Source organism: Pseudocercospora fijiensis, assembly GCF_000340215.1.
Source record: "Pseudocercospora fijiensis CIRAD86 unplaced genomic scaffold MYCFIscaffold_3, whole genome shotgun sequence".
NCBI classification, from domain to species: Eukaryota; Fungi; Ascomycota; class Dothideomycetes; order Mycosphaerellales; family Mycosphaerellaceae; genus Pseudocercospora; species Pseudocercospora fijiensis.
The window spans coordinates 5,133,878-5,160,350 of NW_006921534.1; the positions used below are offsets into that span (position 1 = coordinate 5,133,878).

General features: G+C 52.5%; 8 protein-coding genes across 8 annotated transcripts; 4 read left to right on the forward strand and 4 right to left on the reverse strand.

Moving 5' to 3' along the window:
• Positions 1-611: 611 nt before the first annotated feature.
• On the reverse strand, positions 612-2,682 carry MYCFIDRAFT_96580 (uncharacterized protein; the record flags this gene model as incomplete). The annotated part of the gene is made up of 3 exons (XM_007927256.1): positions 612-1,748; positions 1,799-2,322; positions 2,394-2,682. Coding segments are annotated over 3 exons (1,950 nt in total), but the record flags the coding sequence as incomplete, so codon positions are not given.
• A 1,366-nt stretch (positions 2,683-4,048) lies between these two features.
• MYCFIDRAFT_118109 (uncharacterized protein) lies at positions 4,049-5,311 on the forward strand (the record flags this gene model as incomplete). The annotated part of the gene is made up of 1 exon (XM_007927257.2): positions 4,049-5,311. A coding segment is annotated over one exon (1,263 nt), but the record flags the coding sequence as incomplete, so codon positions are not given.
• An 810-nt stretch (positions 5,312-6,121) lies between these two features.
• MYCFIDRAFT_41411 (uncharacterized protein) lies at positions 6,122-7,900 on the forward strand (the record flags this gene model as incomplete). The annotated part of the gene is made up of 2 exons (XM_007926010.1): positions 6,122-6,173; positions 6,225-7,900. 2 exons carry the CDS (start codon positions 6,122-6,124, stop codon positions 7,898-7,900), a joined length of 1,728 nt encoding a protein of 575 aa, XP_007924201.1.
• Positions 7,901-9,785: 1,885 nt separating this feature from the next.
• MYCFIDRAFT_153060 (glycosyltransferase family 1 protein) lies at positions 9,786-10,657 on the forward strand (the record flags this gene model as incomplete). The annotated part of the gene is made up of 1 exon (XM_007927258.1): positions 9,786-10,657. The coding sequence occupies exon 1, from the start codon at positions 9,866-9,868 to the stop codon at positions 10,655-10,657; it is 792 nt and encodes a 263-aa protein (XP_007925449.1). The 5' UTR covers positions 9,786-9,865.
• Positions 10,658-13,224: 2,567 nt separating this feature from the next.
• Positions 13,225-14,265, reverse strand: MYCFIDRAFT_41802 (uncharacterized protein; the record flags this gene model as incomplete). The annotated part of the gene is made up of 3 exons (XM_007926032.1): positions 13,225-13,335; positions 13,388-14,074; positions 14,155-14,265. The coding sequence occupies 3 exons, from the start codon at positions 14,263-14,265 to the stop codon at positions 13,225-13,227; spliced, it is 909 nt and encodes a 302-aa protein (XP_007924223.1).
• A 1,819-nt stretch (positions 14,266-16,084) lies between these two features.
• Positions 16,085-17,211, forward strand: MYCFIDRAFT_53121 (glycoside hydrolase family 17 protein; the record flags this gene model as incomplete). Its single annotated transcript, XM_007926093.1, has 3 exons — positions 16,085-16,689; positions 16,777-16,880; positions 16,972-17,211. 3 exons carry the CDS (start codon positions 16,088-16,090, stop codon positions 17,019-17,021), a joined length of 756 nt encoding a protein of 251 aa, XP_007924284.1. The 3' UTR covers positions 17,022-17,211.
• A 1,121-nt stretch (positions 17,212-18,332) lies between these two features.
• On the reverse strand, positions 18,333-21,781 carry MYCFIDRAFT_195831 (uncharacterized protein; the record flags this gene model as incomplete). Its single annotated transcript, XM_007927259.1, has 5 exons — positions 18,333-18,508; positions 18,561-19,223; positions 19,558-20,625; positions 20,744-20,870; positions 21,743-21,781. 5 exons carry the CDS (start codon positions 21,779-21,781, stop codon positions 18,333-18,335), a joined length of 2,073 nt encoding a protein of 690 aa, XP_007925450.1.
• A 1,420-nt stretch (positions 21,782-23,201) lies between these two features.
• Positions 23,202-25,970, reverse strand: MYCFIDRAFT_173805 (uncharacterized protein; the record flags this gene model as incomplete). The annotated part of the gene is made up of 22 exons (XM_007927260.1): positions 23,202-23,245; positions 23,286-23,348; positions 23,418-23,487; positions 23,516-23,555; positions 23,580-23,698; positions 23,726-23,788; positions 23,820-23,945; positions 23,974-24,196; positions 24,243-24,470; positions 24,508-24,530; positions 24,554-24,692; positions 24,722-24,795; positions 24,845-24,952; positions 24,986-24,994; positions 25,020-25,090; positions 25,120-25,163; positions 25,196-25,299; positions 25,331-25,364; positions 25,400-25,497; positions 25,536-25,816; positions 25,842-25,916; positions 25,952-25,970. The coding sequence occupies 22 exons, from the start codon at positions 25,968-25,970 to the stop codon at positions 23,202-23,204; spliced, it is 2,055 nt and encodes a 684-aa protein (XP_007925451.1).
• Positions 25,971-26,473: the final 503 nt, after the last annotated feature.

The window sequence follows — 26,473 nt, forward strand, 5'->3', positions numbered from 1 at the left end:
TCGTCTTTAAACCATGTACCTTGGATCTCGCGACCGGCCCTTGTTTGGAAGGGACGCCGGGCGGGTCGAGATTGACGTGTATGTATGTTATACCCTTTGAGTACTACTACAATTGGAAGCTTGTATATTGCTGGTCTTCTCTGGGCACTTCTTATTGCTACGCGTCTTCTCGCCGCTGTTGCCTCTTGTTGCATTTGCATGCTTATCTTGATTGGGTCAAGGATGTTTACGATTACACAAAACGTAATTGCGCGGCCGCGGCCCACATGCCGATCTTTCATATGATGCATACGAGATCACGTGAAAAGGTTGAAAAAGGAACTTGGTTTTTGATCAAAGGTATGTCGTTGAAATGTATGTCGTTGACGAAGGTGCCTGTCATACCGCCGCCCCCTTCATTGTTTGCCCCATCTTTGCGTGGGTCAATTCTTTCCTTCCAACCACGTCACTTATTAATGCTATCCTGCTTGTCCAGCCGGTCAATGCTCGTCCTGTAGAAATATTACTGCTCCCAGCTTGATCATAATCTTGGTGCCGTAACTCCCCGTGGCTTTCATCTCATGCCGTCGTAGTTTGACCTCAATCATCTCTCCTCAAGGCAGTAATTTACTCAACTTGCCTTCCGAAGTCCACAACGCTCTGTACGGCTCAAGCGGGAGTGGAATGCTACCACTATACCCAACATCGCCCTGCGCTTTCTGTAATGTCGCGGCAACTTTGCCCACCATTTTTGCAATCCATCGATCGTTGACCAACCCGCCGACAATCGTCTTCTTCATCCCGTCCTTGGTTGTCTGATGGAGGTCTTTGGCGAATTCTCGGATTTTGGCCTTCGTCGTCCCATCCTGCAGATTTTGACGAATGTTCTTGGCAAAGACTTTGAAGCCTGCTGCCTCTTTGAAGGAAATTTTTTCGGAATCAGGTATGCTGCGCTCTTCGTCCATTGAGGTGACTCGAGAGAGTCCATCGGACGTGGAGTCGGAGAAAGTGGGAGACATCGGCGTATCTGCTCGGTCCGCTGCATCGATCTCTTTTTCCATTTCGATAATTTTTGTGGCTTTGACGAGTGCGGCGACAAAGTTGAGCATGTTCTGATCACAAGAGACTGGTAGCGAGCCGTGGACGCTCAAAAAGATGTTCGTTTCGTCTTTGAGTGCCTGTTCCAGCTTGTGCTCCGCCTGTACTATCTTTGGAGTGCCGTCAGCTTGATCAATCTCCTGCTCGAGTACCTCTTCGTCCTCTCTCGTAGGTTTCGCCGGAATCAGATGCTCATGATGTGGTAGTAAGTACGAAGGTATCGTGAATGTCGCATCCGCTCCGCCCAGCCTGACGACTTGCTTGATGCTGTCGTTCTGCGGCTGGCCATCTACAAGTGCTGTACGATAGGCCATCACATCTGAGAACTTGAGGTAGGTGACGATATCAAATGCAGAGCTGAGCGGCACCTGTCCAAGTCCTTCTATGTCTGCTAGCTGCACGCAGAAATTGGCATCGGCAAGCCATGTAGACACCTTGCGATACAGCCTTCGAAGCTCTGCGCTATTTTCGGCGTATTGCTTGAATACCCGCTCCTGAAGAAGCATCTGTAGCCATTGTCCACTTCCAGCAGCGTTAATGCTTGATATATTGATTGGATGAAAGTAACTCAATGGTGCAAGAAGGAGTCGAAGAAGGAACGGTAGCCGATGCAGAAATCGTCTGACATGAGGAGGCGATAGGTTCTGTAGTGTAGTGACTCTCACCGATCGCTGTAAACATTTAGCATTTCCACCTAGTCTCGCATGTAGCTCATACATACAGTTGGTGGATGAGGGACAGAAGGTAGACTGTGCAGCTCAGCACAGACTGCTGCACGCATGTCTTTTTCATCGTTTAGTCGGCGGCCTTGGCCCTTAGCTCGTTGGCGCACCGCCTGTCGTGATTGATACACAGCGCTCGATGTTCGTATTTCAGTCAATTTCTCGTGATACTGCTTATCGGCAGCTTCATCGTCCGGGTGCAGTGCTGTCACGATATGCAGACCCGCTCTAGCGGAGGAGTCTCGCATATAGCTGACGCCGGTCAGAGTCTCTCTCAATTTGGGCCGATCTGTCAGTCCCTTAGATCCTGCTGTGGCAGCACGGAGTAGTGGTGTATCATCCAAGAAGACGCTGAATTCGCTTGCTACATCATCGTCATCATCCTCCAGGCCACCAAATGTCATCTCAAATTGACCGCCTTTCGCGTTGGCATAGACATCGCCGATTTCGATGCGGCGGAAGAAGCGTACTGTAACCTCATCGACATATATTGCCAATTCAATGTCGTCGGCCAATTTGAGACCTACATCGATGTCAATAGTGAATTACAAGTGAGTCATTCTAATCGAAGAAGTAAGTATTCATTTGACATACCAAGTTCACATCCATGAGCAACCAGGGTGAGCGTCGAGAAGCTGAAAGTGACACCACGAATGACAAAGAGGCCATCGACATCGGTGTCGATTTCCAGGGCCGGCAGATTGAAAAGCGCAAGCTTGTCCCTAATGAAGTGCGGTTGACCACCGAGGAATTTTCGGAGACCTCGCCTTGCAAAGTTGGCGATTCTTGGAAACTGGTTCAAAGAGGTCAGGAATATGGCCGGATAAGTAGCCGCGACGAACAGCCCATGCAGGAGCCATGAAGTGGAGCAGACGGCATAGATCAGGTTGTAGGTCGCCAGCAGTGTGCACAACGGAGCCGCTTCCCGAATTCTATTCTCGTAGGCGTGTCCATAGATGAGAAGCAATGTTTCAATGGCTGCCCCAGAACAGAGCCATCGTCTCGCGCACGAAGTAGCAGCGCACAGGAACACGACCGTCGATGTGGCCAATACTGCAGTGCTGAATCCCTTCGAGACATCTTTCCGTTTCCGATGTGAAGCCTGAGGGACAGGTTTCCGCGGGATCAGAATAGGGTTGGGCGCCATGCTGCCGACACTCAAGATATAATATCGCGTCCGGACGGAGATCAATCACCCACGCATTTTCCTGCCACAGCAGGGTCTTATCCACGCTCTCTTCTCCTCAGCATTCAATGTTGTTGTTGTTGCTGTTGTTGTTGTTTCCCTCCCCAACGGGAAACGGTATAGCAATGACGTTCCTTAGCGTGCCATCAAACGTAGGAGGCGCGTTACCGGTAGAAGCAGTTTCTGCAACTGACGACTGTTCAGGTCCTCACTGCCGCCTCAAGAGCTGATGAGACTCACACTCCATAGAGAGGAGTGAATGGTAGAACTCCCTAGAGAGGAGTGGATGGTAGAACAGATGCTCCATCTTTGTTGACAGCGACGATCTGACAGAGTTGATCCGATCCTTATTGTAAGCGCTGATCATTGAGGAGAGTTCGCCGCCGAGCATAGCATAGCGAATGTGGACTGAACTCCGTCCCCTGCCAGTCCAATCAAACTCTACTGTGAAACACCATCTGACCTTTCGTATTTGGACATCGACGTCGGCAGCACAGCTCCTTCTCAAGGTGCGAACATAGGAACAAAGATTCGCCTCCTAGGCCGACTTGCCCGCTCCAATCCACCCTCGACCTCGACACACCAATGATATGTCCACCCGGATACACGCTTCTTGGTGAAGATCGCTGCCTGCATCAAAGACGTGCTGCGAACTGACGAAGCTCATGGGCGATATAATACCCCCGCACAACTATCGATGGCGCACGCAAGGTGACACTTACCAATGCAGTTCCACTTGCCGTCGTATACCACGCTTGCCCTCGGCTTGCTGGTCATGTTCACCGTCCAGACTGTCATCTCGGCCATTATGAAGTTCAATCAGACTGCGCCAGCTCTGTTCACTGGCTTCGCATCGTTTGCCGGAGTTGGAAACGCCCAAACAAGTAACAGCGACAAGGCGATTCAACCGACGGGCAATGACACTCCGTGCGGCGGAGACATCAACGTTAACTTATCATGGCACCCGCCGTCGAAGTACGAGGTGAATGATCTTGCCGGGGTGATCAATGGCACTGGCGTATACGGCTTCATCTTCAACTCCAGTGTGGGACCTCGGGATACTTACAATTGGTGCAATATGCCTCGTGCCAATCCCGACACTTACCCGAAGGCTGAGGAGGGCTATAAGCTGGAGTATGTCGAGGTCATCCACAGGCATCACAAGCGGACGCCATATGCCGCCAATACGTTTCCACGAGAAAGCTATTCCTGGGAGTGCAGTGATGAGGCACTGTTCTATGGAGGCCAGCCCGTTGGAGTTTATGGCTCCGGTTCTGCCGAGACGTACTGGTCTGTCTATACATCCGCGACGAATCCGCTTGCGCCACTTGGCTTCAATGGGACCTGCCAATTTCCCCAAATCACTCGTGGTGGTTTGATGGACAGCAAGAGACATGGCAAAGATCTGAAGGCCGTCTACAGTGGCTTGCTGAACTTCATTCCAGAGCAGTATGATGGAAACCTGGTCTCCTACAGAGTCACAAATTCCATGACATCGCAAGTGGCAAGCGCGCTCATTCCAGGCATGTATCCTGAACGCGAGAACAAGGATGCGCCACTTCTCATCCAGCCCCACAGTATCGACAGTCTTGAACCGGCTTACAAATGTGCCAGCGCGTCTGCTCTGTTTAGCTCTTACGGTTCTGGAAGCTCCTCGCCAGCTTGGCTTCAACACATTAATGCTTCGTCTAACCTTTTCGCGCGACTCGATGCTTTATCTGGAGTCAGTCCTAATGCCAGCGATTGGCACATGAGCTGGGACCACTACTTCGACAACCTTTCAGCTCGACTGTGCCATCAGAAACCACTTCCTTGCAAGATTGGAGATTCGACCGACTGCGTCAGCCAAAATGAGGCCGAGGAGGTCTTTCGCCTTGGCGAGTACGAATATTCTTTCATCTATCGCGACTCGAAACAAAGCTTGGCGGCAAGCGTAGCAAGTTATGGCATTTGGGTTGCCGAGCTTGCTCAGAATTTCAGACATGCTATGGGTGAAGGTCCTCCAAGCACAGGATCAGCCACCTCTCAGAGCGTCAAGTACAGACACAACGTTGCACATGACGGGTCGGTGTCTCGGCTGCTTTCGATTCTCCAGATTGATCGAATGGTCTGGCCTGGTATGGGCGCTGAGATTGTGTTCGAGCTCTACAGCAAGCAAGGTTGCTACTACCTGAGAGTTCTTTGGGGCGGACAAGTGCTTAAATCAAGCCATCCAGCATTTGCGAGCATGGACATGGTGCCTGTCGGCACATTCCTAGCCTATATCGATGGATTGGTTGGTAAAGGAGCAAGCAAGATTCCCGAAATCTGTGCCACGCCCCTCTAGGAATTTAATGGCGAAGGATGTGGCTAGGGACTAGAAGCAAATGGCTTTTTCCAGCGATCAGATGTCCCATCCGTCCAGAGGCGATGAATGCCGAGATGAATGCGGTCTTCGACAGAAATCGATCGAAACCAGTCAATATCATACCAAGCAGCGAGTTGCCCACTTATCCACCAAGGCATGATAATTTGCAGGGCGCCAGGGCTACCGCAGCTCATTCCGGCCCGTGAAATTTCCTCGGACGACAATACCGTTTCGAGCCTCATCGTGGGAGCAGTCAGCCTGGACGCCTCTCAGCAGCTATTCCGAGAGCCCGAGTTGAATACTCAACTTGACTTACAGACTGTATCGATGTGCAAGCACGGTTGCTGCATCTGAGGTCAGGATAGAATAGGTTAATAGAGAAGAAACCTGGGATCGGGCGAGTGTGAAAAGCTCAAGTGAAAGAAGCATTCTCTGGTCATTGTTGATGAGCTCGTCATGATGTTGCCAACCAAGCCCCCGGGTTTAGCCTGGGCTGGAACAGTGGGGCAGATCTTGCTCGGTCGCTCCCGAGAAACTCTGCTCCTCCGATCTGAGAACTGCTTGCCGATCCACTAAAGCTAGACAGGAATCAATGACGATGCCTGGCGCGGATATGCCTTGTTGTTTGCGCGTAGATTATCCTTATACCGCTCACGGCTTGATTGGCGGCAGGTAGGCGTCTTTCTTTCTTGCTCCCCGACCTTCTCGCCCCTTTGTTCGGAGATGACTGACGGCAGACCACTGCTCGACTCCCACGGATCGCAGACACGATTCAACATGAGCCAGAAAATGGAGGGTGCGAAGAGGAAGAAGGTGCTGGTAGTGGGTGCGGGAGCTGCAGGTGAGGGAATGGAGCCGACAGGACGTAAGACACGCGCTGACAATGCTACAGGAATGTCGTGTGCACATCATCTCTCAGAACATCCAGACAAGTTCGACGTAACGATTGTAGACGCTGTCGACTATTGCGGAGGCCAAGCATACTCGATACCACTGGACAAGCAAAAGACGGGAGCATCATGGCTCAACCAGGGCGTTCAGGGCGGCTCATACATCTTTCACCACACCATGACCATGTTCGCGAGAAATGGCTTCTGGGCAGATCCAGTCAAGCTTCAGGTATCTTTCGGAAAAGGCGAGCAGTTCTGGACAAACGTATACCCCACGAAAATGCTGGAAAAGCATTCGGCAGAAGTCGTTCGCTTCTTCAGAATGCTGAAGATTGTCAGAATGTTTGAGATCTTCTTCGCATTAATGCCGATCAAGATCTTGATCAAGCTCTTCCGCTTTTCAGCCGAGTTCGCCAACGTGGTAGCTCTGCCTATGGTGGCTCTCTTCTTGGGTACTGGAAACTGGACGCCAGAAGTGCCTTCTATGATTCTGGAGAGACTTAGCACGAGTCCGACGTATGGAATGTGGTATCCTCCGGACAAGAATAGCGTGGCGTCCAATCTGCCGCCTATGGTGGTATTCCCGAACCTAAGCGACTTTTACGATACCTGGCGCAAGAATCTCATCAAGCGAGGCGTCAACGTACGACTTTCCACAGAGGTGACTCGTGTCACGAAGCGCGACAAGACAGGTGTCACCGTCAAGATCATTGGCCGGACAAGGGCTCCGGATGGGCACAACCCGAACTCTGCTTGGGTGCCAGACGACGTTGAAGGCTCGAAAGCTGATGCCGATGCTGTCGAGACAACTGAGGAATACGACGAGATTGTCCTTTGTGTTCTTGCCGACACAGCCAAGCGCATTCTTGCTGCAACGGCGACTGGATCTGAGAAGCGTGTTCTTGGAGCTGCCAAGTTCGCCAACGATATCACTGTCACACACCAAGACCACGAATACATGAAACGACATTACGAGAACTTTTATGAACCATCTCTGGCTGTCAATGGCATCAATGGCCAGGACATGCAATCACGGAATGAATGGGCCAAGGATAACTTCAAGGCCATGTACCTGATCCGAATGTACCCTCAGGACCTGACAAAGATCGAAATGTGCTTCGATTGCACAAACTACCAGGCTCAATTCCCACCCGAAGTACCTTTCGAGAACCATGTCTTCCAGACCATCTTCCTTAACAACGAAAGAGACAGTCACTTATGGACGAGAGATGAGATCAAGAAGGACAAGATCATACGAGAAGACTGGTGGCATCAGCTCTGCCACTCCTATGCACATTACATCAAAGTCGTTCCTTGGTTATGGATGCTCCAGGGCAAGCGCTATACTCGCTATGCATCCTCATGGACTCTTGTCAACGCACATGAGGTAGCCTGCATATCTGGTATCTCTGCGGCCGTGGATCTTGGTGCTGACTACCCTGCCGACCTCGAGCGCGATAAGTGGTCATTCCTTGCTTTCAGACTTTATAACCTGCTCATCTACGGCAAGTGGGTCAAGAGAAAGGCGACTGCGAAGTCCAGGGAGGGCGAGGGTGCGGAGTGGGCTACAGGTAATGAGTATGGAAGTATATACAACGGGCCTGGTGTCAATGCGAAGACGGAGAGGCTGATATGGAAGAATGAGGTGGCTGCTGATAGAAGTTTGGAGAACTTCTAACGAAGTGTGATGAAATCCAGAAATCGGCGCATCTCTGAGCAAATGAAATCATTGCGATGGCGGGCTCTCGAATAATCTTTACCACTCAGCCCATCGAACTGAGGGCAGTTCTTTCTACAGCGTCTCAGCAAACTTACAGCACCTCCCTCATAAAGTCATCTACTTTCCTCTCCCAGTTTATCGTCGCAAGCAATTGCAGAATCGGAGACCACAAGCAATGGCGCCGACCACTGGAAACGACTACTTCACGAATGCCATCTATCATTCCGAGAAGCCTCTTCCCACGAATACCATGAGGGACGAGGTCTCGTACAATGATGTTCAGATTAGCAACTGTCATGTTGCTGAGCTCAGGATCGGTAGTCTTCACATTAAAGATTTTGACGCCAGCAACATTAGCATCGGACAGATCGCAATCGACCACATGCAGGTTAACAATGGCGACGGCGACGACGAAGTAGTCCAGGCAGAAGACATCGATGACTCCAACATTCGCAACGACACAGGCCCAGCCGACGAGGATAACGTCAGTGTCACAAGCAAGCATAGCTCCAGAATTGAGATATCTCCGCAGTTCCGCCCAGGTCAGAGCACCCAAATAGCGGCAGCACAGGCTTTGGAGAGTCAATTTAGAGCAGCGAGAGCACTCAAACGTTCGGAGAGGAGTAGAGCAGAACATCAGGCCCAAGACCAAGCCAGCCAATCTGCTCATGCGTTGTTTGATCCTGAGAAGCAAGCCTATCTTGAGTCGGTATCAGATCTGAACACGGCGGCCGCCCAACCAGATCTCGATGCCGTTGAAACTCGATCGATTCCGGCTCTGTCGACAGCAGACTCCAAGAAAAATGATACCGGTGAAGAATTGCATCCAGAGCAGGAAGGTCCAGAACCACACGGCCCTCCATCGAATCGCTCCGAGGCCCCAAAATTTCTCCATACACAGCGTGGCATAGAGCTTCCTCGTCTCCCAACGACCGTGAATCCCGAAGTCACCAAGACCCCGACTTACAGATCACTCAACTACAACAGTCCTGATATCGAAAACGAACACGACTTGATGCGACAGAGCTATGCTGACCCAGAGCCACCACCAAAGTCTCCAACTGTCTTTCCAGCCATTGCCATTCCGCAGGTATTACGGCCACCGGAGTCACCAAACATCTTCCCATCCATCCCCGCCGTACAGCCTCCGGAAATGGTATTACATCCCCAACCAGATCGCCTCAACAATACCGATATCCAATTTCTGAGGCTTACAGAAGCTGACGGTAGCACTTGGAGAAGTCTACCAAATTTCAACAACGCTGGACTTCAGCAAATGGACGCGGGAATGCGGGATATGGATGCCCCGGGGGATTTCGAAATCTCGGGTCGTACTGGCTTCTCGCCGAGAAATAGATTTGGTGATGTCCGTGAGATGTATGGACAGAATCCAGATGATGAGGAGGGAGAGTTGGCGCAGATGGCGAGATTTGAGGATCAGTTTGGTCCGTTTGATGCTGAGGCTGCGAATCGACGTTTGGCGGATTGGCTTGGTCGTGAGGATGAGGGTCCTGGGCGTTAGGGGCGAGGGTTTCTTGGTGTTGGTGTTGGTGTTGTTGGTGTAGCTACATGAGTCGAGAAGATGGAGTGCTAGGATAAGATTATGTCAAACTATACCTTTGTGAAATCGGAATTGGTCTTCGGCCTCATAGACTTTTGCATTATCTAGCGTTCTCGTGAAGTTTTCAACTCGCCTCCAGACAATCGATGTTGCGATGAAGAAGGTGGCTGTATTGTCGTCGAGGGATACTTTTCAGCGGAGATTCTTCGGCGGAACCTCGACCCTGAAAGACGGGCCACTTCTTCATCAGTCCAAACCAGCTCTACCTGCACTTACGAGGCTGGCGGCTTTTGCAGGTCCGCTCGAAGTCACGATATGACTAACAGGTGAAAACAACCTCCGGCGAACGAAGCGCCAGAAAAATGCTTGAAATCCTAGTGGCAACCGCACTCGTCCTGCTCACCACAGCAGTGCTAGCCGCATTTCGATTCAAAGCAGTGATTGACCCAAGCCGACCCAAAGCCCTTCGCCATGGCCGTCAGAACCCGGAAGAGCCGACGCATATTTTGATCGTGCTTGGGAGTGGAGGGCATACGGCAGAGATGCTTGGAATGCTCGAGCGAGCCGTAACAGAGAAGGATTACGACTCGCGGATCGATTGGCGGGACTACACGCACCGAACATGGGTTGTCAGCTCGGGAGATGGGATATCGGCTGAAAGAGCATATGAGTTCGAGGAGAAGCTGGCGGATCTGTCGATGCAAACGACTTTGACGGACGGCAAGGACAACAGAGTCATGGGATTGGCTTCAGGCACATATGAGATTGTGACCGTGCCACGGGCCCGAGAGATCCATCAACCTGCGTATACTGCACCGATATCTTGTCTGAAGTGCTTTTGGACTTGTGTCGGTGTGTTGACTTCGCATACCACAGATGGTCAATTGGACTTTCCCGATTTGATTCTCTGCAATGGTCCCGCCACGGCGACCATCTTGATCTTCACCACGATCTTGCTGAGATTCTTCAACATTCATGGCTGCAATTCTCGGCACAAGATGAGGACACTCTACATCGAATCATGGGCACGTGTGAAGAGACTTTCATTGTCTGGCAGACTACTTCTACCCATCGTGGACAGATTCCTCGTACAGTGGCCTCAACTTGAAAAGATCGCTGGTAGCAGAGCCGAATATCATGGACCATTGGTCTGAGAACCACCCGATTCTACCTCCTCCTCCAAATTCAACGCTTGCTTCACGAAGGTCATCGCTCCCGCATTATTCAAGGCCGTGTTTCGCATCCCAGGCACATCGTTCTTGTAAATCGTCGCCAACACATTTTTTCTATTCTTCAGCATCCCTCGTATTTCCTCGTCCGGATGTGGATCGTACTTGTCGTTGTCGTTCACGAGCTTAATCCGGACGCACAGTGTCTGATACACGCGATGGATGTGAGCTTTCTCGAAGGCGTACGGGGCCTTCTTCTCCCACACTCCCACAGGGTCGACCAGAAACTCATCGTCCCGGATACCTGTCCAGTCCTTCGTAAGTGCTTCTACGATCGTCTTAAGGGTTCGCTTTTCATCTATTCCGACGATCGCGCTTGGTAACCAGAAGTCGTTACAGCTTCGGATTTTCTTCGATTCAGAAACGACGGTGAGGCAATCTCCGTTCGTGAGGGCAAGGGACACCACCATGGCATTTTGTTGGACGCCGTCGAGTTTGCCAGGCATGCTGAGATGCAATGCTGGTGTGTCGTAGAGGATATGGTCGCCTTCCTTGACTAGCGCTTTAGCTAGAGCTGTGGTATCGATATAGCGACTCGAAGCCATGACGATGGTGATGCGATTAATCTGGTCGCTATGATTGATGCAATGGGCAATCGAGCGATGTGTCGCCACGGAAAATGATGAGAACGATGTTTGCTGGAACTACGTGTATGAAATGGCCCTGCTGCATCGACGAAGAGCGGCGAGGAAATCTGCACCGCATGCCTCTGACAGCATTACGATTTGATAAGAAGGAGCGTTTTGGAACATTGATGAAGTTCCTTCTGCAAAGAAGGCTGTAATACGGAAAAGGATGCTAGATCATGAGGCAAGACCAGCTGGCATTGCAGCAAGTTCTTGCCAGCACCGGTACACTTCCAATTCGAACTCCACACAACTCAGACTCAGACTGTCAAGCACACAGCTACGTTGCGTTGTCTCACGCGTGCTCATGGCCAAGGGCTTCGACAACTCCAAAAACTCGCAACTGCTTGGTGTGTCCTTTGCCCGGAGCAGCAACGGCTCCAGAATCGCCCTGACACCATGGCAATCGCCATGGAAATTGACCACCTGCAGACCTCTCATCTCTGCCAGCGCCGACATTCCCGGCACGTGCATCACGTCCTGGTACTTCTGATTCTTCCTCTTATCCTTAAGCATCGTACAGAAACTCTCGTTCATCTACCACAGTATCCAATTTCTGCAAACCCGTGCAGCTGTGCAAGAGCTTCAGCGCTTTCGCAATGAGGGTAGAGCTATTCCTAGCTCGCAGGGGAAAAAAAACCAGCACGATATGCCTCAACTCGTTCCTCGTAGCTTTCTTTCTCTAGACATCTAAGAAATCATCCCAAATGGTCGATATCCTAACAAACGAAGACATTGCTCCTATCACAGCTTCGCGGCGGATGAACTTCCTTACTCGAAAAACAAAAAATCGCAAGTATGTCTAGAAGCAGCCGAGATAAAATGACCGCGTCGCAGAATTTTGTAAAGTTGGCCACTTGCCACCAGTGCGCAGCTCAAGATCGAGTGGATCTTCAAAGCTCCAGGTTATCAGTCGGGATTCTGGGTGATCGAGACACCACTCTTCGGTAGTCCAACTACCATCTCGTAGATACGAGTCCTCAACTCCGCGGGAAGGTCCAGGAATCGGAACGCGTGCTTCTTCTTCCCCATTCGATCGTCCAGGTCGATTGAAGGTCCACCACTACCATGGACGGAGGTGGGAAATGGGAGATTTGGCGCATGAGCGAGCTGGCAGCACGCCGCCACGAGTCCAGGGGATTTCTTTTTTTCTTTTTTTTCGAAGGGTTGGAATACTCTGGCAAACTCGTCTGACATTTCTTCTGAACCATCCTCGCACAGCTGCGTCGGTCGCGATCTCGTTGTAGTAAGGTAGGCAATCTATCACCCACCAGTCAGTCAGAGAACATGCGATCAAAACACCACCTTTGATCTTCTTTTCCTCACGGGTGATCATCTTCTGTAGCTCGAGCTCGACCAGTCACTGAAGCGCCGTGATTATTGCCAGCTCTTCCATGGATAGATCAGACTTGGAGGTCGGTCATGGGCTGGCGCGTTTTCCACGAGTTGCTTGAGTCTTTGCATGAACTTCTCCTTCTCCTTTGCGGACTGGCAGATTATGTTGAGAGATGTGCGAATTTCTTAGAATGACTCAATTCTCGTTGTTCGAGCACGAAATTTGAATAGATCACCGGGGTGGTGATGAAGCTAGTCTCTCGCCGCCAGACAGTACGTACAGTGAATTAGATGTCTCATGTGATACATACATTCATGCAAGAGTAAGATCACAAAGCAGATAGAACGACGGTGACGCAAACGCGAATCTCCAGGAAAGAGCGATCATTTGATTTTTCAGACATTAGTATCGCCGCCTCTGCCTATTGTTATGGACCAGAATTAGCGCTCCATATCGTGCGCCTGCCTCCATCTATGCCCTTCTGGAAGCATAGAGCAAGCTTGATGGAACGAGCTTCCACGGGCTCGTATCTAGTAGCTGAACTTGAAGCCACCATTTGCGCATACTACGCTGCCTGTGCACCAGGCGCTGTCTGGTGTGCACAGCATGGCTACAACACCAGCCACCTCGAAGTCATACGCCTGAAGGAATTCAAGTCAGCAACATCCATTTCACAAACAACTCACAACATACCGGTCTGCCTCCCGCATTCTCTGCCCCCTCAACTAAATCTTTCCGATCAACCTCTGGGCGGATAGCAGCCAGTGGTGTATTCCTAGTCCAACCAGCCATCTTGGCTTGGAAGTCCGGACTGGTAGCGCCATACATATCTGTCGCAACGGGCCCAGGGTTTACGGCGTTGACGGTTGCCCTCTCACTCAGCTCTCTCGCCCACGTCCTCGTCATGGCTTCGAGTGCAGCTTTGGTTCCGCCGTACATGCCATCTTCGTGGAAGCCCAAGGATGCGCTGACCGAGCTCAAATTCACGATCCGGCCCGATCTGTCGTGTGGGAGGTAGGGTAGGGCGGCTTTCATCAGGAGTAATGGCCCTCGGACGTTGACGTGGTACAAGCGGTCGAATTCCTCGGACGTGCAATCCTCGATGGGGGTTTTTCCTGCGATGCCTGCGTTGTTGATGATGATGTCCAGCTGGAACTTCATGGTTTTGGGATGTGCGAGGTGATTCTTTGCGATGTCGATGATGTGCTGTGGACCTTTCTCGGAACCCATGTCTGCTTGGACGAGGAGAGTTTGAATTCCATGCTGTTGTCGGAGTTTTTCTGCTAGCTTGGTGGCCTTCTCTTCTGAGCTGTCTGACGTGTAGTTCATGATGAGATGGCAGCCTTTGCCTGCGAGATTGTCGCATATTGCGGCGCCGATCTAAAAGGGAAGGGTGGTAAGCGAGGAAAAGCGATTGGCAGCCAGATGAGTTGATTGGAGCAGGCCTTGACTTTACTCACACCTCGAGATGCTCCTGTTACCACTGCGATCTTGCCTTCCAGCACTCGAAACTGGCTGCCGCCATGGATGTTGGTCGATGAGGAGCCGCGGAGGTGCTCTGGGCGAGACATGTTTTTTGGTAGTGCTCGGAACGGTGATAGCTCTCGAATTGTTGAATTGTACTGTTAGAGACGATGATGTTGTTGTTGATTCGCGGGCAGTGTTGCAGTAGAGTTGGGTAAACATGGTGGAGCACGGTGACGGTGACGGTGACGGTGACGGTTACGAAGCGGGGCGGGGCGGGGCGGAGCGGAGCGGCGAAGTCTAAGGTCAGCTTCGTCATACGTAGTTTTGGCAAGTTGTATATAGCTCAAGATATATCGAATATGCGCGATGGCCTTTCTTCCACAGCCTTACGATTATGTTAGCCATGTATCCATAATGGTTGGTCATGATTGCCATGTCATCATATGTAGGTGGGCGTAGAAAGTCTTCACTCCGCGCCTCCAGACACACGCTCCGTTTCAAAAAGTGCGGAGGAACGGCGCTAGCACTGAAACTTGGCTTGCGTTTCGCGGGGGCGGGGACACTGGCTGGAGTAGAGTAGAGATGTGTCTTTGTGGTGGTGGGCCAAATTTAGACAACACCTCAGCTCCTCCATTACGACGCCTCGTACGCTTGCATGACCACACTACACCCTCCTTTCTTTCAACATTCTTCACGCCGCTGCTATCCGAGCTCAGCACATCCTGCGTGCGTAAGCCACATACACTTGCGCCCTCTCTCCTCAGCGCATCTGCAAACCCATCCGGCACGCCTTGGAAAGTCCTTCGCATTACAGCGGCGAGTATGTCGCAAAGACAGTATGGCATTCCATCCGGATACGTGCATGGCGCTTCCACACAGCAAACGAGAACACCGGAGTCGCCAGCAGAAGCCTTGGGGTACGCAGGTCGGCCTGGACATGATGCACAGTCACTAGGGCATGTCGACAACATGTACAATCCCACTTTGAATGCACCTTCACCGGATCCCTACGCGCGTCACTACGACATTACACCGCCGCCGCCACCACAGCATTCAGCGCCTAGTCCTTTCCATCAGCATTCGTCAACATCTTTGACACCACTTACAGCGAACAATCAGGGGGCTCCATACTCATCGCCACCTCGGTCTCCGGAACGCTCACCACCAAGGAACGTGCCACCCATGGCTGCAGCTGCAGCTGCAGCTGCTGGCCTGGGTGCCACAGCAGCCGGATACGAAGGTCAGATGCCTCGAGGCTCATACTACCATGGCGATGGATACGACCATTTTGACCCTGGCTCAATAGCGGACGACGGAGATGATGGCCTGGAGGAAGCACCGCGACGACGGAGTCGCCTCAACCTCGCTGCAGCTGCTGGATTCGGTTCCGGGGCAGTCGCTGGCGCTGGCGCCGGCGCTGCCAAGAGTTTCGGTGCTCGCGATGCGAGTGGCAACTATGGACCGGTCGGACAGGATCCAGACAAGTCGGAATGGCTAACCAAGCAGAGCGGAGGCAACAAGCGACTGAAGTGGATTGTTGGCGGTGTGCTGGCTTTCCTTATCGTCGGAGGCATTGTGGGTGGCATAGTTGGCGGTATTCTTGCAAGCAGCAAGAATGGCGGAAGTGGTGGCAGCAGCAGCGGAGGATCGCATTCTGGCGGTTTGTACGACATCCACTCCAAGGAAGTGCAGGCCGTCTTGAACAACGACAAGTTGCACAAGGTCTTCCCGACCATCGACTACACCCCGAGATACGCCCAATATCCTCAATGTTTGAGCCCAGGCGGTGGACCGGTACAGAACAATGTGACGCTTGACGTTGCACGCTTGTCGCAACTCACTCCGGCGATACGCTTGTATGGAACAGACTGCAACCAGACGGAACTTGTTCTCGAAGCCATCGATCGCCTTGACATGCACGACAGCATGAAAGTGTGGCTTGGTGTATACCTCGATGGGAACCAAACGACGAATGACAGGCAGATGTCACATCTGTACCAGATACTCGACAAGTACGACCACAGCTCCTTCGTTGGCGTGATCGTGGGCAATGAGGTACTGTACGCGAAGACATGGACGGCAACACAACTTCAGACGCAACTCCAAGAGATTCGCAACAACTTCACATCCAAGGGCATCAACCTTCCCGTATCAACAGCCGACCTAGGAGATAACTGGGATGCAACCCTTGCCCAAGCCTCAGACATCGTGATGGCGAACATCCATCCCTTCTTCGCTGGCACCGTTGCAAAAGACGCTGCAAGCTGGGCCTACACATTCTGGCAGGGAAAAGACATCCCCCTGAAAAGTGCCAAAACAGATCAGACGGGAACTCTCATCTATCCCACACAAATCATCTCTGAGATCGGCTGGCCGAGTCAAGGCGGCAATGACTGCGGCGATGCCAGCGATCCGGCATTTGGCTGCACATCAGAAACAGACGGCGCGGTGGCCAGCATTGACAACTTAAACACCTTCATGGATGGATGGGTGTGCGATGCTTTGAGCAACGGTACTACCTTCTTCTGGTGAGTTTCTCCCGCGCTTATTCCCAGCTTGGGCAGGCGTTCATGCAAGCGGGAACCATGCTGACAACTCTCACCCTCCCTTTCTAGGTTCGAGGCTTTCGACGAGGAATGGAAGCATCAATTCGATACAGAACACAACAAATGGGAGTCTGCCTGGGGCCTGTTTGACAGTGACAGGAGTCTCAAAGACGGTAGGGTCACCCTATCTAATCCATATCCATCCATCCATCCATTCCTTGAAACTAGCCGATGTTTAATTTACTGACTTTTCTGATGGTCTAGGCATTAAAATCCCCGATTGCAGCGGGAAGACGATTGATAAAGCATACTGATAATGATTGATGAAGAAAGAATTGGTTAATGTAATTTGCATTCTGAAAATCGATACGACATCAAAGCGAAGGCGTTCTCCGGGGGGCATTTGGGATCAGAGTAGCATATGGAATGGTCCGGGACAGCTAGCACGAGACTTACCAATAACTACTACGGCTAAATTGAACAACAACAAGAAGAAAGAGAACGAAACTACAGAATTGGCTTCAACAGTACTAGCATGGGAAGCCAGCTAGCCAGCAACAGGCGATAGAAGAAGCCTGTAGCGCGAAAAAATTCTATTGACTAAATTGATAAGAATCCATCGCATTCGGTGATTTCGGTCGGCACTTATTATCATCATGAAGCAAAAACAAACCCCCCTACAAACCTTCACCTTCACATCCTCCCGATCTGTCCTGCGTGCATCGTGCAGTCTCTAGAGTCCGAATAAGGGGCTCTCTCTCCGAAGAGGAAAAATAAAACCCCCCCTAACCACAAGTATCATAATCCTAAAATTGATCTATTAGTACTAATTAGTATAATAACAACAAGAAAACAAACAAAACGAAAGTCAGTAACCAGTCAGCAGCGGATATGCATATACATAATCCCGATAGTGCTAAAAGCTAAGAATGAGTCTGCCAGAACAACAACAAAAAAAAAGAGGCTGGAAATAAAAGGTGGGTAGTAATCATCATCAGACCACCACCGTAACGTTCCCGGTCGTCGACTCGTCGAAGCAAGCAAGGTATATTGGCCGGCAGATGCTGATGAGATGCGTATACTGATGAAACAATCAAGATACATTGTTGCAACGTCACCACTTTTCAAGACATGTAATTGGAAGAAATGTAGAAAAAAAAGCCTCTTTTTAATCAACGATGAACAAGCCAAGCAAGCTATGCTAGTTTGTGTGCTATGCTACGCTCGGTACAATGTGACTGCTGAGTACGCGCGCGTGCGTTCCAGCCTGGACGGTTTTCGTACATCGCTGATCATTTAAGCAATTCCGTACGTACAGCTGAAAGAAAAGAACAGCGCGCTGAGCATAATTAAAAAAAAAGCAGAAAAAAAAATTAGTGCGACAGAATATGTGCGTCGCCACATCATATGTGTAGTAGTAGTAGTAGTAAGAAGACCAACCAACGCCATCGCTCGCTCTTTTTCCACCTCTCTAGCAATCTCGACAAAAGGCCGTGGGTTTATGTGACAGCACTCTCGTAACGCATGCCATCATGTGAGATGTCGACAATGCCGCGACCGAGTTTTCCGCCCAGTCTCAACTCCATTACGCCATTAGTATCAAAGTCATGATGAGGTGAGCTCTCTCAAGGCATCGAGTCAGCCCGCCTGGCTCGCTTGTTTCTCTCGAGCCACTTGCGCTTTCCTGGCCGAGTCTCGAAGTGAGGCGCGATGGTCGCTGTGTCGCTGCCTCCAGCAATCATTGTGCTGCGCATCTTGTTTCTATAAGCGTCGAGAGAGCGTTGAAGGAATAGTGTTCGACCTGAATCATCGTTAGCCGCCATGTGGTGACGTTGGAATAGAGTGCGACATACCATTGAACGTTCTCGCCTGGCCCCAGCTCATGCGGTAGCCAAGCTCATTCAAGGCGACCTCCTTGCTTCTCTTGGATTTGGTCATGCGAGGTACTGGCAGTTTAGCCTCGCTGCCGTCCATGAGCGAGACGGGCACGAGGGTTTTGCCCTGTGGTGGCAACGTCTGTCCATCCTCACCCTCATCGTTCTCGTCGTCCCAGTTGCCACGTGCACCCGGGGATCCGGGCGGCGACCTCATCTGACGGGGAAAGTATGAACGTGGGTAGACGGCGTTGATTCTCAGATGGGCATCGGGCATGTCGTCCATCTTGACTTGGTCCAGCATGACACGCACTCGGACGCGGGTACCACGTTGGTTGTCATCGACGAGGATAAACTTGCGTCGTTTGGACTCTGGTACATCGCCGAATAGGGCACGCCTGTGCTCTTCATCTTCTTTTTTGACAGATTCGCGAGCTGGTGTGGCAAGCGTGGAGGCTTGGCTGTGCATGGGATCCATGGCGTCGTGGACTGAGGGCATGGACGAGCCTCCCACACCTGGTTGCTGGGGGTACGAGGGATAGAAGTTCTGTGAATAGCGGCCCGTAGAAGGCGATGTCAGATCGTTTTGCCCGTTTGTCGGCTGGTTAGGATGCCCGGTTCCACTACCGTATTCATTTCCGGCTGTAAGGAGAAGCGAACGATTAGCGTGAGAACTTGAGTGATGTGCTGCATGGGTGTATGCGAAGCGAGAAAAACAGGGTATCTTGAGGGTATCGATGTGCAGCGAGCGAGCGAGCGAGCGAGCGACGAAGAAGTGTACAAGAACCAGTTCAACAACAACAACAGTCTGCGGCAGCTGCAATTTGCGCTACAGCGCCCTCGCGAAATAATCATGCTGTACAAGTGTGCACAGGCATTTGATCGGTCTTCCAAGTTTCCTCCATCGACGACTCCACAAATGCAGGTGCAATAGCAGTAGTAGTACAGGATATCATTCACATCTGGTGGAACATACCGCTAACATCGTTCCCACCGCCGGGCTCACTTCCGTCGGTATGGTGGTGGTGCATCTGAGGTCCAGGGCCCATGGGCGGTCGGCCAGAACCAGGAGGCATGCCCTGTGGTGGCAGGCCTCCGCTACCTGGGCCCTGTGGACCTGGGTACTGACCTGGCGCACCAGGTGTCGCTTTCGCTGCGTTTCTATTCTGGATCTTTGCCATGCGTCGGACTCGGCGACTGCGAAGCCTGACGTCCTGGTTGCTGTTTCTCCAGCTATCCACAGCGCGTTGAATCAGGCCGCGTTTCTCGCGCAAATTGGGATTCAATTGCGCGAGCGCCCAACCGACCGCGTTGCATTCGCTCTCGTAGTGTAGGCGATTTCCCTTGTATTGGTCTTTCCCACAGCACGCGCGCGGGTACACACAGTTGGCCGACTTGAACTCGGGGCTCAATTCGTCGACATTGACGGATTCGACGTCGCAGCGGATCGTGTATTCCATTTTCACACGGTCGCGCGAGTATTCAAATGCGATCCATTGCACGCCATTGTTGTCTTGTCGCACAACTAGCGGTGTGGTCGCGGGAATGGGACCGGGCGCTGCGCTCGAGTTAGGGCCGTGATCTGAAGAAGAAGAGGTCGGAAGATGGCCGTGCATACCTGGTCCAGAGGGAGTTTGAGGTGCTTGGGGAGGAGCAAGTGCAGAAGGTGGTCGTTGGAGGGAGGATTGCGAAGACTTGTTATCAAGCATGCCTTGCGGGTGACCGGCTTGCGCTTGTGGCGGCTGCTGCATGTGTTGCTGCGGCTGCTGATGCGACATAAGCATGCCTGGCGCCGAAGTCATGGAGGAGTGCGATGCAGCAGCAGGATGCTGGCCGTACGGCGACTGCTGCTGCTGCATCTGATACTGTGGATAGTACATTTGTTGTGGCATGGAGGGTATGCCATACAACGGGCGACCATGTGCGTCAGTTTGCGGCGAATGGATGGAAGCCGGTGAGTTCGACTGTGGAGTCTGGTAGCTTGAGATTGGCGGATATGTCTGACGGCTGATCGCCGCTTGCGTGGCCATGCTTTCGTTCGGTTCTGCAAAGCTGGTCAGTCCTAAACTGAAGGAACGCGCCATGGCAGGCAACTTCAGCTGGCGATCAAGCCATTGTCGTTCGGGGGTTCCAGAATATCAGTTTAATTTGTTTCAACTCACCTGATGATGCGTAGCTCCCTGCAGCGCTGTTCGAGGAGTAGGGACTGGGATGGGCGCCAAAGAAGTGTGCCTCTCCCGACGACTGCGAGGGGATGCCAGGAACGGAGCCGATGTACGGCGACTGGTGCTGTGATAGGCTGTGAGAGGATGAGTGTGGCGAGATGTAGGGACCGTTAGAGGCAGAAGTGATGTTATTCTGCGATTGGTGAGGGGAATTTGGGCGATGTTGCTGTTGCACTAGGCCTGCCGATCGAGGATGCTGCAGAGGTTGCGGAGGCGGCAAACCCTGCTGATGGCCGGCATTTGGTTGATTCTAATAGAAGAGCTATAGTCAGTATAGGCGTGCGCAGGGCCGGGCGATGCTATTGCTGCGATGGGCGATGGGCGGGAGGGTAGAGTTGTTGGACGTCAGATGTTTATTGTGTTTCAACGGGTGTCCATCGATGATCCTGGCCGGGGAGGGCGCCGGGAAGTGTGGATGGGCCGGCAAGGCTGGCAGCGACAGGCCAGGCCAGGCCAGGGACAGGGGAGTTGGCTTGGGCAGAGGATGGGGATGGGGATGGGGGTGCGATGCGCAGCTGTCAAGCCGTGTGCGCGGCGCTGTGGAGGGAGGGGTCGCTTCGCTTCGCTTGGCTTCGCTTCGCTTGCTTGCTTGGGTTTGGCGGGGACGGGAAGGGCAAGCACTTGGAACTCGACGCTTTTGAGTTGCGCTCCACCAAGGCAGAAGGCAGGCAGGCACGGCCGGCGACAGCAGGAAGTGGGAAGGCTTTGAGTTTTGCCGTGCAGAAAGGAAATGTGTCGCAGGTGCTTCATCAAACGCAAAACAGGCCGGGCGCGGGTGTTGCGTTGGCGGTAGCGCGGTTGGGCGGTTGTGTCAGAGTCAGAAGGGTGGATGGGCGGGGAGCAGTAGGCAGTGACGGTGATGATGGTGGGAAGGTGCGAGGTGAGGTGGTAAGCAGCAGCAGCAGCAGCAGCAGCAGCAATGTGGTGGCAGCGTACCGGCAGCGTGTGCAAAGGGCGCGTCTCGAAAGACTGCATGGCGGCAGGAAATGCGCGTGGTGCTTGGAGTGCGACGACGGACATGCGCGCGCTGGGAACGGTGTAGTGCCAGATTCAGAGTGAGATTCAGGGCGTGCGCGTGCGTGCGTGGTCTTGAGCGGTAGGTCGTGCTTGAAGGATTGGATTGGTTTGGGGTTGCCAGCAACGATCAGATCCGTACCAAGCTTGGCGTGCCAGACCGCAGTACCGTATGTATATACAGCAGCAGTGGAGTCCGACGGCTTTGGTGTCGATCGCCCAGCGCTCTGGCAGCGTTTGGAAGTGCTGCTGCTGCTGCTGCGATGGATGGCGCTGGATGCTTCGTGGGCCGGCAGGGGCGCGTTGTGTGGTAGAGTATTCAGAATGTGCAGCAATAAAACGTTCTCTCTGACTCTCTGCGTCGCGAGAACAAGCGTGCAGATACGTGCTGGTGCTGCAGGATGGAGGCAGATCAAAACAATCTCATACGTACCATGTCGCTGCCGCCCTGGTCGCACGTCCGTCGATTCCCAGAGGGCCTGGTGAGCCCGGCGCGCGAGACTTCTCACTCCCAAAGCCAATCCCCAAACAGGACGGTCAGCAGCCTGCGCGGTGTCGAGAATCGATGCCCGGCCGCCGTATCGAGCTGGGATGGGCGTCCAGACAGGCGGTCGGGGCGAGTCGTGTCGCAGCGTCGTGTTGGCTGCCTGTCGTCTCTGGCCTTGACGCACGACGCAACCTTGTTCGAGATGAATGGAGGTTCAAGGCCTGCCTGCCAGCCTGGCCTGGTAGTGCGCGCTGGGGGATGCCGCGCTGCTGGCTGGCGAGAGTTCAAGGGTAATGATCCGATCCGAGCGCGCAGGGCAGGGGCACGCCAGCCCTTTTACGAGCCCCGAGGTTGCGAGAGTGACTCGGCAGTGGTAGCTGGCTCTGTTGTTGTCCCCGACCCTCTGCAAATAATGCCCTGGCACGGGTGCGAGGAGTCAGCCAGACGTGCGTCGTGCGTGCGACCGTTAGCTACCCAAAATTATCATCCCAGGCGCAGCGGCGTCGCGTCTCAGTCGCTCGGCAAAAATGGGCCACGCTGCATCCTCCGTCTTCACACACTACTACCCACCTACCCTACCCACTCTGCACGCGCTCGGGCCACCCACACAAACACGACACGAAGCCAATACGGAGCCTTTTCTGAATAATGTCACTTGTAGCATTTGCAATTTGCAAATTGCGAGCATGCCGTCGTTTTGCTGAAGCTTCACTTCACGCCGCTGCTACACTCATCAGACCGTCTGCGCAAAGCGTGCCTGCCCGCCGCCGAGCTGACATGTACCCTCCTGTGCATCCGTTCAATTTCATCATGCGCACTAAGTTGCCGCACATGAGATGATGGCCATATGGCACGCTCAGCAGCAATAGCACTGAGCAGAGCCGACCTTTGACCCTAAGCTTGTATCTGCCTGGCCGTCATTATTACCACCCAAACATCTGCAATGATGCATTGTTCTCAGGCCAACGCGCGTGCCACGCACAGCCTCTTCATCCAACACGAGATAATCATCATCATCATCATCAGAATCAGCATCATCATCTCGTTCAGGTCACACAACGTCTACTCGCTTCGGTGCTAACCCCGCCGCTTATTGTTGCGTCGATCCACTCACCAAGCTCCACCAGCAATATATCATATCATGGGAATCGGTTCTGTAAGCGGCATCGAGCATGACGGACTGCAGTCATGCGCGGCATTTGGTCCACCGCCGAAACGTCTTCACCATCACCATCATACCGTGCCTTCCTCTATCATCGGCTCGCTCCATACCAACTCGATCCCGTATGGCTCGTTGGAATTATGGCAGGCCAGCAGGTACAGTAGCTTGTGCATCCAGACCAAGCATGGCATGCCGGATCATGGCCCATGGATGGTCCTCCGGACCTCTGCTAGTCGACCCACTGATGCAGGGTGACGGTCTGGCGTGGCAGCCATCCGGCCCATTCGCAAGCGATGCTGGAAGTGTGGAGCCCGCGCTGCTTGATTGGTGCAGGCACGCCGGCCTCCCACCGAATGTTCGAACTCAGCAGTCAGCATGCGCTGTGTTTCAGACACATTTGCGGCATCATCCACTGACTCGCATGCCGATGGACCGGAAGGCGACCAACCAACGCTGCCTACCACGAAGCTCTCGCACTACGGAGAATTCCTTTCTGCTCGACACCTCTAGGCGCATCGTTAGCGCTAGCCCATTTATGATTGTGCTTTTGAATGTTGAAGTAGTGGGATGTCCGATCGCGAGGCGAGGCGAGGCGAAGCACTTTCGCAGCTGCAACACGCGTGCTCGCCGTGCTGCTGCTTGTGCGTGTGTGTGTGCGTATGCGTGTGATAAACGCATCTCGGCTGGATTGCCCACCTCAACTGTCGCCGCTCGCCGTTCGTAGGTGCTGATTATCGTTCGACGACAGCAGCGCCTCTTTATCCTAGCCTCACGTGGCTACCTGGTCAACTGAAGCGCCCGCCGCCTCCTTCTCGGCCTTCTCTCCTCCTGCTGCTGCTGCTGCTCCTGGCCCTTGTCCTTGTTCCCCGACGCTGCCGACTGTGAGGCGCCATGATCGTCTTTGGCCCAAAGCGCAGATGCATTGTGTGTCCCGACGTATACCCTGGCAAATCACCCTGGCTCGCGATGTTGTCGAATTTGGACGCGCGACATTTTGCTCTCTGCAGCGGAAGTCGACTTGCAATTTCGGAGAATCACAGCAGATATTTCACGAAGGAGAGCTCGCTTAGAAGCTTGCTCATACAGCAGGAGGAGCCAAAGCGTAATAAATGATGCCGAAGCATGTGGCGCAATGCGCACTCTGGTCCAACTTTAAGCCCAACGGCTGTGCATAGATGATTTTAGCGCCAGCCTTGATCCGGGACGTGACAATCCTTGCGTGCCTGGCGCAGGCGCACACACACCTCGGGACAGCAGTTCGTCGTCTCCAGAATCAACCAAAACGTCCACCACATGGGCTCCTGTCAAACTGGGATGGCCGACGATCTCGTGTAGGACAAGGCAATGTGTGCCTGCCGCCCTTCGAACCCAGCACGTTGGTCAACAATGCAAGCCTCAGGAGCGCAGTGCACTGATCGGGCAGAGGGAATTCAACAATGTGCATTGTGGTCTGCCGCCGGCCATGCAGTGACCATAATTCTACCTATGCCCCAACCAACTTGGACAATTGTGCCACCTTTGGCTTCTCACTAGAAATCTGTGCGCTTCACGAAGGTGAACGAGGCACTTGGTGAAACGCAAAGAAATATGGCATCGTCAGCCTCACAAGCCCCATTATTCTCTAGCTGCACTCATCAATCCAGGGCCCACGTCTCAGCCAGCTTGACAGGAAGATGGCGCAACGGCGAAGCCGCCTTGACTCAGTCTCTGACGCCCGAAGTGTGACGGGTCATGTGAAGACAGCATGAATGCACGCTTGGCGCCTTCGACGTCGACGTCCTCTGTCACGAAAGACAGTACGTGCGTCGAGCAATCGCATTCGAGCTCAGACTGCACTCCAAAATGCACCGCCGCATGTGACGCTCGCTGCTGTTACGTTGAGAGCGAGAGCAAAGCTATACCATGATGCAAAGTGAAACATCCGCCAAACTTTGAAAGGCGAACGGCGTTGTGCTGAACAGACTTTAGATAGAAACAGGGCTTCATGGCTCCGCACCGTTCCGCGCCCGGATCGACACCCAAATGAGCCTTGCGACTGCAAAACACTGGTAGGAACCTTAATTCACAACGTCCCAAAACGACGACGAGCATGATGAAACAACATGATCGGGAGTCGCATTATTGCACCTGCTCAGAGTCAACAACTTGCAGCGGCCAATACCCTCCGGCGGCACAGGCCTGCATGTGCTACGTCTACTCACGAGATGAGGAAGAGCGCTCACCATGCATCGTATCAAGTCTAGCCTCCATCGGGCCATGAGGGAAATGGGATTGGAGACATGCCGAAGTTCAGGCATTCCTCGAGGCTTTGCATGCTTGCAGCTTGGAACATGCCATGTCCTTGCTCCTCTATCCCGGCAAAGAACCCATACCGTCTGCCGGTGTGTTTGCCCGTCCAGGCTCCCCAACACCTTCACTCGATTCCCCGGCCTTGAAGCCTGTCATCACTATTGCCTGTCATCGTGGAAGACAGCTATTGCACAGACGGTGCGGTAACGCATGCAGCCATCCTTCCGACTATATACCCTTTTGTTAGCGCTATAGGAATAGCCGCCTCTAGCCGTTTCTAGTAGATACTAATCTCCTATTAGTTAGTATAGAGCAGATAATGTTAGCGGAAATATCGAGTAATATACCTTCTATATAGCGGAAGATATAGAAGGTACTATATATATAGTATTAGCCGGGGGTTTAGTTTAAAGAACCGCTTATATAAAACTATTCTAGCCTTCTTATTAGTAGAAATTAAAATATTTCCCCTACGTAACTATAACCTTAGCCTTAGCGTCCTTTATATTACTAATACTATATACGTTAAAATATATAATACTAAACCTACTACGTATTAAAGGCAAGGCCTAATTATTATTCTACTTGCCTCTAGCTTCGCTTAGCTATACTAACCTATACTCTAGATCTACGGATAATTTATAGTAATATAGAGGTTCTCGATCTATAGTAGATAGATCTACGTTTATTTAACTAGGCTTAAAATAAGGCTAGT